This window comes from Hibiscus syriacus, unplaced genomic scaffold, assembly GCF_006381635.1.
Source record: "Hibiscus syriacus cultivar Baekdansim isolate YM2019G1 unplaced genomic scaffold, ASM638163v2 tig00110243_pilon, whole genome shotgun sequence".
Lineage (NCBI taxonomy): Eukaryota > Viridiplantae > Streptophyta > Magnoliopsida > Malvales > Malvaceae > Hibiscus > Hibiscus syriacus.
Genome location: NW_024062643.1, coordinates 48,964 through 63,881, shown reverse-complemented (window position 1 = coordinate 63,881; position 14,918 = coordinate 48,964). Strand labels below are relative to the sequence as shown.

Here is a 14,918-nt window from a genome sequence, read left to right as displayed (position 1 = left end):
AGAAAGGTGTTGATTAACCAAGTAATCACCATAGTAGAAGTGCGATCATTAAAATGGAAAAGAGTTTTCATAACAAGGAAGAACTCAATCCGGCTGTCCGAGTTTGGTCTGAAGGAACACAAAGAGCGAAAGGAGACAGTTTGCCTGGGGATTATGTATCACAAATGTCCACAGATGTTAATGTCAATTTCAAGCATAATGGTCTACAAGAGCTTATAGAAATTTGGGAGAGTTGGAAAATAGCTACCAAAGAGAAGTTCACAAGAAATATGGTGACATAGCATATCTCCTCTATGTAAAGATAGATGAGCCATTGCTTAAAGCTTTGGTTCGATTCTGGAACCCTGCATACACTTGCTTCACTTTCAACAGACAAGACTTGACACCGATAATAGAAGAGTATACAACTCTATTTAACTTCGAGAGTCTCCAAGTGGATAGGATTTATTCTAGACCTCCGAAAGTCCAATCCTTCAAAAGTAAACTTGTAAAGATTGCTGGCAAGGTGAAAATTGGATAGTAGAGCACATCCAACAGAAAGGCGAAAGTGAATGTTTTCCGTGGCATTGCCTCAAGAAGGTAATACTCAAGCACATAGACGACGATAAGAGACTAGACACATTTGCTCTAGTTGTATATGGTCTAGTAATATTCCCAAAGACCTTGTTTCAAGTAGAGGCTGCTGTTGCAGATTTCTTTGACAGATTAGAGAAAGGTGTAAATCCCGCACCGACTATTTTGGAAGAGACTATCCGATCCTTAAACAATTGTCGTAGGATGGAGGGAGGTCGGTTCATTAGATGCGCCCAGCTACTCACTGTCTAGATTCGCAGTCACTTCTGGAAGGAAGAGAAAGTGTCTTATCATCCTTTCTCACCATGTACTCACCTTTAAAAGAATTTCTTAGCAAAGAGTGGCCAGAGGGTTTGCCAAGAAGAAGATGGATATCAGCTTTCAGTAATCTACAGGATCGAGACATCGCTTGTTGTGTTCCTTGGCTAGGATATACAAGCATTTTATTCAGATGTGGAGATCTTGACCACATACCATTGCTAGGATTGTGGGAGGAGTTAGCTATGCCCCATTAATGGTTCTCAGACAATATATAGCACGCCAATTTATCCCAGTTAGGAGCGGCTTGAATAAATCTAAAATCACATACTATAGAGACCACTACAAGAAGAGAGCACGTGATTTATCTCTTGCCTGGAAAAGAACCTTTTGAACAAGAGCTGTGGCAGGGGATATTATGTACATGCCAGACTATAAGGCTTGGAGGTTTGCAAGAAAGAATGAAAGTGTCCCTTTGCCAGATCAAGGAGAAGTTATCCCATGGGAAGAACATATCAAGGTAGTACCCTTGCAAGGAGAGATTCTCACCGCTGAGTTTGAAGCTGAAAAGAAGAAATGAGACAAGGCAATAGAAAAGGTCAAGCAAGAGAACTTCATGTTAGATCTGGATAGGGGTCTTCATGTCAAGCAATATGAGTTGTTCAAAAGAGATAAAGAAAAAGTTGATCTTGAGCTGGCTAACATCAAAAGGGATTACCGCAACCTACAAAAGGCAAAGAAAATATTCGGATCTAGTAAGACATCACAATAGTGGGCTAAAGAGTTGGCAATTGAGAAGCGCGGCGTGTTTAAAGTCTAGAGGCCGAGAACAAACGCCAACTTAGGAGAATTGAAGCCGAGAAGAAATTGCGGGATAGATATAAAGCTGAGAAAAGAGATGTGACTAAGCAACTTAAGATCGAAAGCCGTAGAGCTGAGAAATGGAAGTTGAGAAAGAAACTAGCTTGAAGGAGTTGGAAGCAGAAAAACATCAAGTCCATGGTTTGGAAACTGAGATGAATAGTATGCTGGAAGAACTCGAGGTTAAAGACCAGAAGATTCAGGAATTAGAGGAAGTAAGAGAGCAGAAGAAAAAGGCAGTATGGACCGAGAGGCATGGATGGAACTGAATTCTCGAAAGAAAGCAAGCCAAAATTGGATCTTGGATGCAAAGATTCCAAACAAAGAACAGGCGAGTAGAACAATTAACCAAGGAAATGGAAGATCTACAGACCAGTTTTGAAGGAGAGTTGAATCAGTCTCGAGCTATGAATAGTGAACTCAAAGATCATGTTACGCATCTCGAGGAGTCTTTACTTCAAGTGCAAGTACCACCCGGGTCGATGAACTTAAGGCTTTCTCGTGAGGAGAATAAATCTTTGCGAGAACAAGTAAGAGGACTAGAGAGTGAGCTTCAGCACTGTCGAGTACACATTACCAACCTAGAAAGAGCAATCACTCATATCAATACCGGATGGAAGGATGCGTATGAGTACCACCGGATGTTGGTTGAGGAACGTGAGCACATGATGGGTGAAGCAATAACGTGAGCCGAAGTCATCCTACTTCGCACTAGTTTATCTTCCGAGTATGGAGAGAAAATGGTTGGGATCATGACTGAGATCATGGAACTAAGTGAGAGAGCCAAACCATATTTGTAGATTGATCTCTCTTGTAATAATGAGAACTCTTTTGAAAGAATGAAACTTTTTCTAAGAATGGTCACTTTTGAAAATCGATACCTTTTGCATTTGCATTTTGCATTCTTCATTACTGTATTTTAGCATTCACGTATTTATTTTCAAAACATTTCATGTGCAGACAAAACAACCATAATAATAAAAATATTAATTTATTAACATTTCTTTTGAAGAAAGATACCATGGAAACTGATAAAAACCAGTCCGAAGTCACACATCCGCATAATACTAGAAGTAAGACAAAAAAATGGATGCTAAACTTAAGAAAATGCAAAAGGAACTTCAAGAGAAGCTCGTGAAGATGCAACAAGACTGGGAGGCTCAGATAGAGCAGTCAAAAAGATCCACCATTGATCACATAATGCAAAGCCAATCCAACATGGTAAATGGCATCATAGCCAAATTATCTGGGCTGAGCGACATTGAAGGGAAAGAACAAAATACTGCTGTGGTCGAGACTTCTGAATTTGCACCAGTACAGTCTGGTCCTAGATTGGTCATTTTACCTGAAAAACTTACTGGCCATCCCACAGGTTCCTCTGCTACTAAACCTCAAATAACCGTCACAAATCCTCAAAACAATCTGAACAGGTACAATATACCAGATTTTGATGAAATCGAGAAAATGAAGAATGAAGTGCCTGAACATCTGAAAGATTAGTACAAAGATTTCTTTAAAGAGATGGGGGGATAAGACTCCTAAGATGGGATGGACGCGGAGAGCTAAGTTTGGTTCCCTACTTGGTTTTACCACCTAAGTTTAAGATACCAGAGTTTGAGAAGTATGAAGGAAAGACATGTCCCATTGCACATTTAACAATGTTCTGTAGAAGGATGACTGGCTTTGTTAAAGATGATAGTCTCCTAATACATTGCTTTTAGGAAAGTCTGACAGGATCTACCGCAAGGTGGTATAACCAACTGACCGGGCTAAAATAAGGTCTTGGAAAGACTTAGCAAATGCCTTCAAAGAGCAATATCAACATGTCATCGATATGATATCGGATAGGGTTACTCTCCAGAATATGGAGGTGAGGAACAACGAGAGCTTCCGTCAGTATGTACAATGCTGGAGAGATATTGCTGCCCATGTCCACCCCCCATTGGTTGAAAGAGAGTTCATAACCATGTTCATTGATACATTAAAATCCCCTTATATTGATCACATGCTGGGGTTAGCCACGAAAAGTTTCTCCGACATAGTTATATGTGGGGAAATGATCGAGAGGGCATTGAAGAAAGGCTAAATTGTCGGTGGCCAAAATTCAATGAAGAAACCCTTCGTGAAGAAAACGGAAGAAGAGGTAAACAATGTGAACTTCTCAATAAATAAACCGAAAGCTGGAAATTCTGCACCTCAAGGAAAGACCAAGTGCGAAAATAATACTGAAAAAACAACTTTCACGCCTATCCTAATGACATACAATGAACTTTTCCAAGGATTATTCAAATCACATGTGGTGTCACCAAAGTATATGGATCCGCTTAAACCACATTTCCCTAAGTGGTATAACAAGAATGAAACCTGTGAATATCATGCCAATATTCGAGGACATTGAAAAATGCATTGCTTTCAAAAGGGTGGTCGAAGATTTGATCAAGAGAAAGATCGCGTCCTTTAATGACTTAGAGGCACCATGCATTACCGTAAACCGTCTCTCAAATCATCAAAATCAGGGTATCAATGCTATCGAAGAAGGTCGTAGAGTCAAAGAAAATATTGAAGAAGTAAAGACACCGTTAAGATGGGTATATGAACAGATGATCATGAGAGGATTGTTAAGTCCAAATAAAGGATCAGTGGGGCAGAAATCAAAAAATTACTGTGAATATCATTGTGAGGATGGCCATCAGATCCATGTTTGCCACGAATTCAAAAATATGATCCAGAAACTGATGGATAAAAGGGAAATGCAATTCTTTGAAGAAGAACCAACAAAGAATGAAGGAGATGTTCATACCTCCGAGGATAATTCAGAAAAGATGGACGCAAAGATGAAAAAACCGGTTCTGGTTATATCTAAGCCAAGTTATGAGGTGAACAAAGGGAATGTGGTACCAAGAGTGATGATAAAAACAGCAGAACCATTTGTCTACAAAGACAACAAAAGTGTTCCATGGAGTTACACATGTCAAATCACCACTCATGGGCATAAGGAATGTGAAGTTTATGAGGTTGGAGGTTTCATTAAAAGTGGCAGATGTTATGCTCACCGAACAGAAAAAGCTAGAGCTATTGTAATCAATGAGAATGAAGAAAAGATGAATAAACCTGTCAAAATTGAGGAGGCCCAAGAGTTTCTAAAATTCTTGAAGCACAGTGAATATAACATTGTGGAACAACTCCATAGAACTCCTGCATGTATCTCAATATTGTCTATTCTTCTACACTCGGAGGTACACCGAAATACATTGATGAAGGTATTGAATGAGACATTTATAGCCAATGATATACCAGTGAAACGTTTAGATAGGCTGATGGGCAACATTAATGCCGATAATTTTATTTATTTTAATGATGATGAAATACCCGAGGATGGTAACGGTAGATGTAAGGCACTGCATATAACCATTCACTGTAAAGGGGTTATCATATATGGAGTCTTAATAGATAATGAATCAGCATTAAATGTCATGCCTGGGCAACTTTGAATCGACTTCCAGTAGATACCTCACACATGAAAGTTTGTGGCAATACTGTCCGAGTATTTGATGGCACGGAAAGGAGCATCATGGGAAAGATCATAATCTCTCTGAGGGTAGGTCCTAAAATATTCGAGGTAGAATTCGTGGTCATAGACATTCACCCGAATTATAATTACCTACTTGGAAGACCATGGATACATATGGCTGGAGCGGTTCCCTCTTCACTGCACCAGAAACTCAGATTTATCATGGAAAGGACTTTGATATTCACCAAAGTTGAAGAGGAAATCATAGCCTCTATCACCATTGATATGCCATATGTAGAGGTAAATGAGAGTGCACTTGAGTCGTCTTTCCAATCCCTGGAGTTTGTCAATGCCACATTTGTCCCTGAAGGAAAGAAATTACCATCTCCACAACTCTCAAAGAATACTAAGATGCAGTTAAAGGAAACTTTAGCCCAATGAGCTAAAGTTGGGAAAGGACTGGGGAAGGAGCTGCAAGAAATCACCGAGGGATTGAGCCCCATACCTAAGAGAAATTGTTTCGGGATAGGATACAAACCTACCTATCAAGATAGAGTTAAAGATGCCCAAAAGCTCAGGGATAGAAAGAAGACCAGGGCACATGGCCAGGATGTCTTCAAGGAACCTATCGTCATACCGCCCATCACTCAGACTTTCACCTCTAGGGGTTTTGTGATAGAGCTCCCAAGGATTGAGGAATGAGCTACTGAAATTGAGACACCGATGAAAGATCTCGGCATCAATGCTATGACAAATGACACTAGTGGGGAATGCTCTCTAGCATCAATTCGTCAATGCCCTCCTGGATACGTTCTGAACAACTATACTGTTGAGGAGCTCCCTGTATTTTCCAAACAAATCTCAGAGTAATGCAGGATAACAACCTTATTAATCCTTATTTTAATAAAATAATGCATTTTCCTTCATTATTTCTATGGAAAACATTTATTTATTTTCTTCTTTATGATAGCCATTAGTCGTTAAAAAAAGGGAATAAATAAATATCCTTGTCTCTTGCCCAAACGCATTCATCTCCCTTTGCAGGTCTCCGGATATCAATTGCACGAATAATGACATTTCTGAACCAAAAGTTGATTTTGAAAATGATATGTGTCTAGAGGAATTTGAGGGTTATAAAGATGATGAGGAATACGAGTTAAATCCTGAATTTTTTAGATTAATTGAGCATGAAAATAAGCATATTTTACCCCATCAAGAGAAGACTGAGACAATAAATTTGGGGACAGATGATGATAAGAAGGAGGTCAAGATTGGTACCTCGATCGCAGCAGAAGCAAGACAGGATCTTATACATCTCTTGTATGAATTCAAAGATGTGTTTGCATGGTCTTATTAGGACATGCCCGGTTTGGATAATGACATTGTGGTACATAGGCTGCTAATAAAGCCAGAATGCAAGTCGATTAAACAGAAACTTCAGAGAATGAGACCAGATATGTTGCTAAAGATAAAGATGAAATGAAGAAACAGTTTGCTGCCGGATTCCTATAAGTATCTAAATACCCCGAGTGGGTAGAAAATATTGTACCTGTTCCAAAAAAGGATGGAAAGGTCCGAATATGTGTTGACTATCGAGATCTTAATCGTGCAAGTCCTAAAGATAATTTCCTGCTCCCTCACATTGATACATTGGTCGATAACACTGCGGGGCACATTTTCTTCTCATTTATGGATGGCTTCTCAGGATATAACCAAATCAAAATGAATCCGGACGACATGAAAAAAACTACGTTTTTAACCATGTGGGGCACATTTTGCTATAAAGTGATGCCTTTTGGGATAAAGAACGCAGGGGCAACGTATCAACGAGCTATGGTTACTTTATTCCACGATATATGCACAAAGAGATAGAAGTGTATGTGGATGATATGATTACCAAATCAAAAACTGAAGAAGAACATGTTTAAGTCCTCAAAAAGTTATTCATGAGATTAATGAAATATCAGTTGAAACTTAATCCAGCCAAGTTTACCTTTGGGGACACTTCAGGGAAGTTGCTCAAGTTTGTGGTAAGTGAGAAAGAGATAGAAATAGATCCCGATAAATTCAAGGCAATCCTAGAATTATCACCCCCTAAAACACCAAAAGAAGTACGAGGATTCTTGGGGAGGTTAAATTATATCGCCAGTTTATATCTCAGTTAACAGAGAAATACAATCCAATCTTCCGTTTGTTGAAGAAAAAGAATCCAGGAACCTGGGACGATAACTGCTAGAAGGTTTTGACAAAATCAAATATTATCTATCCAATGCTCCGGTCCTAGTGCCGCCAGTTCTTGACAGTCCATTAATTATGAACTTGACCATTTTTGGAAATTCAATGGGATGTGTTCTAGCACAACATGATGAACAGGGAAAGAAAGAACGAGCCATTTACTATTTAAGTAAAAAGTTCACTCACTACGAGACCCGATATTCTCACATCGAAAAGTTGTGTTGTGCCCTAGTTTGGACTACGAAAAGACTGAGGCAATATTTATTATACCATACCACGTGGTTAATATCAAGATTGGATCCTTTGAAATACATGATGGAATCAACAATCTTGAATGGGAGGATGGCGAGATGGCAAATGCTGTTAGCAAAATTCTTCTTGGTATATGTGAGCTAGAAAGCCGTGAAAGGTAGTGCCATTGAAGATTTTTTGGCAAATAGGGCACTGGAAGACTATGAATCGGTAAAATTTGAATTCCCAAACGAGGACTTGATGGCCATATATACAATAGAAGAAGAAGCTCCAAAAGAGGAAATATGGAATATGAATTTCGATGGTGTATCAAATGCTGTTGGGCATGGAATTGGGGCAATATTGGTTTCACCTGAAGGAGATCACTATCCCTTCACCAGTCGTCTCACTTTTGAATGTACGAACAACATGGTCGAGTATGAAGCTTGTATTATGGGGATTCGAGTTGCAATTGAGCGTAAAATCAAAATCCTAGAAGTGTTCAGAGATTCTGCCTTGGTTATCTACCAACTTCGCTTAGAATAGATGACTAGAGATTCTAAATTGGTAGAGTACAAGAATCTAGTCATGGATCTGATAAAAGGATTTGAGGATATCACTTTTAGTTATCTCCAGAGGGAAGAAAACCATATGGAGGATGCCTTAGCCACACTGGCTTCAATGTTCAAAGTCAATGACCAAGCTCAAATGATGCCCATCCGAATAAGTATAAGAGAAATACCGGCTCACTGTTATAATATTGAAGAAGAGAATGAGGAAGATGGCTTCCCTTGGTACTATGATATTCTTCAATATGTGAAATATAGAACTTATCCTGCTGAAGCTACTGAAAATGAAAAACGAACCCTAAGAAGATTGGCTATAGGTTATATCCTTGATGGAGATGTTTTATACAAAAAAGGAAAAGATTAGATACTGCTAAGATGTGTGGAAAAATTTGAAGCCAAAAAGATACTAGAAGAAGTCCACGAAGGAATTTGTGGGACACATGCGAATAGTTTCACAATGGCCAAACAAATTATGAGGTTTGGTTATTACTGGTCAATAATGGAGGGGGATTATATCAGCTTTTCATGTAAATGCCATAAATGACAAATCCATGGTGATAAAATACATGTTCATCCTTCACCACTTCATGTAATGACTGCGTCGTGGCCATTTTCAATGTGGAGCATAAATGTCATCAGGATAATCTCACCAAAGGCTTCAAACGGGCATCGTTTCATCCTAGTAGCTATTGATTATTTCACCAAGTGGGTTGAAGCTGTCTCATATGCCAGTATCACGAAAGGAGTAGTGTGCAGATTCCTAAGAAGAGAAATTATCTGTAGATATGGAACCCCAGAAAGAATCATTATAGATAATGCTCTGAATTTGAACAACGACTTGATGAAGGAAATATGTACGAAATTTAAGATCAAGCATCACAATTCAGCTCCTTATCTCCCAAAAATGAATGGTGCAGTATAAGCAACAAACAAAAAATCAAAAAGATTGTCGCCCGAATGACTGAAACATATAGAGACTGGCATGAAAAGCTACCTTTCGCTCTGCTCGCTTACCGCACATCAGTCCAAACATCGACTGGAGCAAAACCATTCTCACTCGTCTATGGGATGGAGGCATTTTTGCCAGTTGAAGTGGAAATCCCTTCTCTGAGAGTAATGATGGAGCTCAAGTTAGAAGAGGCTGATTAGGTTCAGAACAAATTTGATCAGTTGAATTTAATCAATGAGAAAATATTGAGAGTTATCTGTCATGTTCAAATGTACCAGAAGAGGATGATACGAGCTCATGACAAGAAAGTTAGACCTCAAGAATTTCATGAAGGAGATCTGGTACTAAAAAAGATCTTACCCATGCAAAAAGACTTCCGAGGGAAGTGGATGCCAAATTGGGAAGGCCCCTATGTCGTAAAGAAAGCATTTTCGGTAGGAGCTTTGATTTTGACTGAAATGGATGGAGATGAGTTATCTAATCCTATAAATTCTGATTCAGTCAAGAGATACTACACCTGGAGAGAAGAAAATGGAACAGGGGATCAAGATAAAAACCCAAAATGGATGTCTTGAAGCCAAATAAGGGGTACGAGTTAAAAATCTGTAAGAGACTGCTCGAATATATGGGATTAGGCTCATAACATTGACAGTTAGGGGAGAGGTTCTTATACTCATACATCTTTAATACGATCTGAATCCTCTAAACACATGTCAGCTTTCAAGAGAGACTTGGGACAAAATGATAGAAAGACTCACGCACTTGATATCGGGTGTACCTAATATCTATTCTTTTTGTAATGTTTGTCTTTCTTTCGTTAAAAGAAATCTTTATCCAAAAATTGTACATTTGTACCACTCTTTAATGAAATCAATTAGATGATTTTTGTTACCTTCTTTGCATAAGCATTATACATATAAAATTTTGATTAATAATGGTATTATATAAAAAGAATGATTATTATGCCTTACTCAGAGAAGAGTACGAGATTACGGGAATTTCAAAACAAATGTACACCAGGAAGCCTATATGAGCACGATATCTCTAATCGATCACAATATCAGAAAAAAACAGAGATCATAAATCAGTGTTTGTACCAGATGTAACCTTACCCATTCAATTCGACCTTTCTTCAATTAAGGGGGTTAGTATTACAGTCACATTTGGAATCCCATACAAGGGCAGTAGAAAACCTTGACGGTTTTTAATCAAATGTGGACCACAGGAAGCCGATGAAGTTTCACAATTCGAAACGTGATGCATCAAATTACACTGAACATTCACACATTACATTCACATTAGATCATCCTTGGGACATGGTGCATATGACATGCATGATATTTGATTTGTTTGAACAAAATTAGTTAAAGTTAGTTTTGACCCGACCTCCTTAACATGAAGGAGAAATGTCATCCTCAGACAATCAGACTTCTTCAATGCGAAGGAACAATGTTGTCTCCAAGTCATCTTCTGATCGACCTAATTTCCTCAAAATGAAGGAGCAGCGTCATCTTTTTACCTGAAAATGACCAGATCTCTTCAACATGGATGAGCAATGTCGTCTTCAACATCAAATTGTGTCCAGGTCGACCTGATCTCCTCAACGCGAATGAGCAGTGTTATCCTCAGACAATCAGACTTCTTCAACGCAAATGAACCATGTTGTCTCCAAGTAATCTTCTAATCGACTTGATTTCCTCAAAACGAAGGAACAACATCATTTTTTTACCTGAAAACGACCAGATCTCTTCAACACAGATGAACAGTGTCATCTTCAACATCAAATTATCTCCAGATTGATCCGATCTCCTCAACACGAAGGAGCAACGTCATCCTCATATAATCAGACTTCCTCAACGCGAAGGAACCATTTTGCATCCAAATTATCTTCTGATTGACCTGATTTCCTCAACACGAAGGAACAACATCATCTTCAAACAGTTTATCTAAAAACGACCAATCTCTTTAACACGGATGAGCAATGTCGTCTTCAACACTAAACTTTTCAGATTGATCTGATTTCCTCAAAATCAAAACAATTAGAGAGGCCGATCAAAATCAGTGTCTTTGATCTTTGTCCTATTCTCTTTATACGACAATGGACAAAGAGGGGCAGCTGTAAACACCGTATTTTGACCGAGTAGTGTTTGACTTGGAAACAAAATAGGCAGGAGCCCACGTGAAAACAAAACATCTATGGTAACATGTTACCAGCTCTGCTGCAGTCCTCGTTTTTTCAGCACTCGCCCACGTCACACAATTTGACAACGCCAAGGCAGAATCGCAAGAAATTCAGGGCATTAAATGCTCTGACCGGCCAACTTTACTAGCGTCAAAAACGTCGGTTTTACCCTATTAAATGCGTGGAAAAAGCATAAAAGAAATATTTTTTCCCATGTAATCGGGTATATAATACCCCAAAAAATCAGTGTAAAAGGACACGAGGAGATTGGAACGAAACTGAGTAATAAAATATAGAAACTTTAGAGGTATTATGGTTCTTATTTTCGGTTTATTGCCTAGATTCTTGAAACGTAATTAGAAAGCAAGTTTATTTTTTTCTCGTTCTTGGTTTCGTGTGATTTTTTATGCTTTCTAAAATAAAATAGAGATTTTTGATTTACCTTAATACATGTGCTTCATCGGTGATTGTTAGTTGGAGGATCTCCTCATCCCGCTTATGGTTCATACTTGATTGTTTGCGTAATTGTTCATGGTTTTTTTTTTATTTTTCTGGGTTTTTTCGATTTCAATAACATGAACTGTTTTATTTTAATGGGGATTGAATGTTGAAGGTGAAAGGTTAATATATGTTTCAATCATTTACTGGTTTTTAGCAGTAAACAAAAGGAGAAAGGAGAGTGAGTTGAGAGAGAAGGGATAAGAACAGAAAATAAGGGAAACTCCTTTCTTTTTAGCTTTTCAAGTACTGGAAGAGTGATATGGGGTGGGGTTTTAGTTTTTTAACTTTTGGGAAAATCATGTATTAGGCCCTTTATTTATAGTGTACTTTATGCTATTGTCACAAAAACACAAAGGGTTAATCACACGTCCAGTCCCCAGTTTCAGCATGTTTAACGTTTTGGTCACTATCAGGGGAAAACCACCTATAAGTCCCTTGTATTTTAGCCATTTTTATGCTCTGGTCGCCTATTTTTTTTTTTCGAATTTTACTTGTTGATTCTACTAATTTTTTATTTGGTAACTGATATATGCTTTATATTTTGAATTAGCCACTGACTTATCAAAACTCTAATATTTATTTTATTTTATCATTCGAACTAACATCCTAACTTTTTATTTTATTTGTTCATTGTAACTTGCTAATTTTTATTTTACTTGTTATTATTAAGTTATTAACCTTTTATTTTATTGCACAACAAACCCCCTAACTTTTAAATTTAATATGATTTATTTTTTTTATTTATTTTTCAGCATTTTAAATTTCAGTATTTTATTTTTCTGCTCTTTAATTTTCCAGTATTTTATTTCAGTCCTTTAATTTCCAGCCTTTTAATTTTCTGTATTTACCTTTTAGCATCTTAACGCATACTTTAGTTTGTTTTAGTCACTGAGTTTGCTTGTGGTACATTTACATTTTTTATTGCCGATATTTTTCCACATTTATGTTTCAATCTTATTTTATTTACCCTCTTATTTATTTGGTATTTTCATACATGTTTGGTCCTTTATTTATATGAATATTTTGACCTTTTATAAATCACCAATGCTTTCTATATATATATATATATATATATATATATATAAATAAGAAAACCTTATTGTGTGAGAAATCTATGAAGACATCTCCCAAATACAAGGGACTGTGTCTTTTCGAGGATTATTCGCATAAAAGTCTTATTTTTGCATTTGATATTTTATGTAATTTACATTTACTTATTTTGATTATTCTTGACCTCTTTTCATTATTTTATTTTTTTGTTTTGTTTTTTTTTTGTGGTGGGAATCTTTGAAAGCATCTCCTAATTATAAAGAAAATGCATTTTCAATGATTGTTCATATAAAATGATGTATTTTTCTCTTATAAAAAAATTATAACATTTTCTATTTTATAAAAGTACCTTTTGAGCTCTTCGATCTTTTCGACCCATTGCATTTCTTATTTTAGATTATTTTTGGAAATTGACATTTTTTAACTGATTGAATAAATAGAAGGTTCGTATTTTAAATATATTTTCAAGTTTGTAATTCCCAATATTTAAACAACATATAATCGTTTAGGTACAAAAAATTAGGCATTGTGGGGGTGCTCACCTTTCCCCACACGTAACTGACTTCTGAACTCTTAAAAACGATTCTTTGGTAAAACGCAGATCAGCTTTTTGTCTTAAAAACGATTTTCTTAAAATTGTTTTTTTAAAAGACGTTTTTAGGTATTCGACCTACCTAACCCAAAGGTCGATGGTGACTCTATCCAATTTAATTTCAAATCACCATTTTTTTCCAAAATTAAAATTGTAACTGTTTTTTTTAAAATAATAAATAATTATTTTGTAAAAAAATGGTTATGACACCTAATATATAGAGTACAGACAAATTTCCACATCCCATGAATTTTGTTTAGCTTTCGTATTGTATATCATCACTTCATATTTGTTTTCTATAAAGCCAGCCTTTTCTCTCTTATATAATAATATGATCGTCTTCAACACTATAGGCATGGGGAATTCGTAAACAAGGAAACAAAATACCCAGTTTCAGATATGGCTAAGCGTTTCAAGCTCAAAATTTCTCGTCTTTTACTATCTTTCCGATTATGTCGATCAATAAAAGCTTCCAACTTACCGGACATTCCATTCCCTTTCATTCGCCGCCTATCTCCGGTGAATGCTACAGCCTTAGGCGTTGGCTATCGGAACCTGAACCTCCCTGCTCCGCCGCCTCCGACACCAGACCTCTCTGTTATCAAGCGCCATTTATCACCGAAGATAGCATCAGCCACGAGAAATAAGATGGAGAATGTGAAGGCCAATGCCGAGACCGAAACACTGATATAAACTTCCAGATCCTTCTGGGACGATTCATCGTCGTTTGAATTGGCTGAGGATTCTCACATGGAAACTAAGAAGAAGAAGACGAAGAAGAAGAAGCCAAGCAATGCGAAGATGGTGAAGAGAATGAGAACTTTCGGCTCAAAGAAACACGGCGGTGATCCGCTGTGGAGGGCGGAAGGGAAGGTGAGGGAGAGCGTAGCGGTGGTAAAGAGATTGGAGGATCCTTACGAGGACTTCAATGGGTCGATGATGGAAATGATAATGGAGAAGCAGATGTTCCAAGTGGAGGAATTGAAGCAGCAGTTGCTGTGCTTTCTTTCGTTGAATTCGATCGAATTTCATGGAATTATTGTGGAGGCCTTCATCGAGATTTGGGAAGCTTTGTTTTATGAGCAGTAAATAGCTTTGGACCAATTCAACATATAATGAAGTAGGTATGCAAGGGTTAATAATCTCTGGTGAATCACACTATTGGTTAATTACAACAATTATATTTATTTTAATAACTTTAAATATCATTCTCTAATTTTCTGATTACAATATTCATAATATTGTTCAACGATAATATATAAATTTGTGCTTTAAATAAAGTCCTAAATATAATACACTTAGTCTAATAATTTATTATCAATACAAACACTTTAAAAACATATAATGATATATAAACATCCATCTTTCAAAATGTTAGTTTTAAAAATAAATATAAAGGAAAATTA

General features: G+C 37.1%; 2 protein-coding genes across 2 annotated transcripts; both read left to right on the top strand.

The window, feature by feature from the left end:
* Positions 1-8,215: 8,215 nt before the first annotated feature.
* On the top strand, positions 8,216-8,602 carry LOC120114751. Its single transcript, XM_039135548.1, has one exon. It carries the CDS (start codon positions 8,216-8,218, stop codon positions 8,600-8,602), a length of 387 nt encoding a protein of 128 aa, XP_038991479.1.
* Positions 8,603-13,911: 5,309 nt separating this feature from the next.
* On the top strand, positions 13,912-14,601 carry LOC120114749 (transcription repressor OFP7-like). The gene is made up of 2 exons (XM_039135547.1): positions 13,912-14,169; positions 14,254-14,601. The coding sequence occupies exons 1-2, from the start codon at positions 13,912-13,914 to the stop codon at positions 14,599-14,601; spliced, it is 606 nt and encodes a 201-aa protein (XP_038991478.1).
* The last annotated feature ends 317 nt before the right edge of the window (positions 14,602-14,918 follow it).

What these genes read in the sequence shown, in the direction of transcription:
- LOC120114749 (XM_039135547.1), top strand. Translation starts at nt 13,912, where the DNA reads ATGGCTAAGCGTTTCAAGCTCAAAATTTCTCGTCTTTTACTATCTTTC. An exon ending in CGAGAAATAAGATGGAGAAT is followed by an intron (nt 14,170 to 14,253) that starts GTGAAGGCCAAT and finishes GAATTGGCTGAG; the next exon opens with GATTCTCACATGGAAACTAA.
- LOC120114751 (XM_039135548.1), top strand. Translation starts at nt 8,216, where the DNA reads ATGACTAGAGATTCTAAATTGGTAGAGTACAAGAATCTAGTCATGGAT.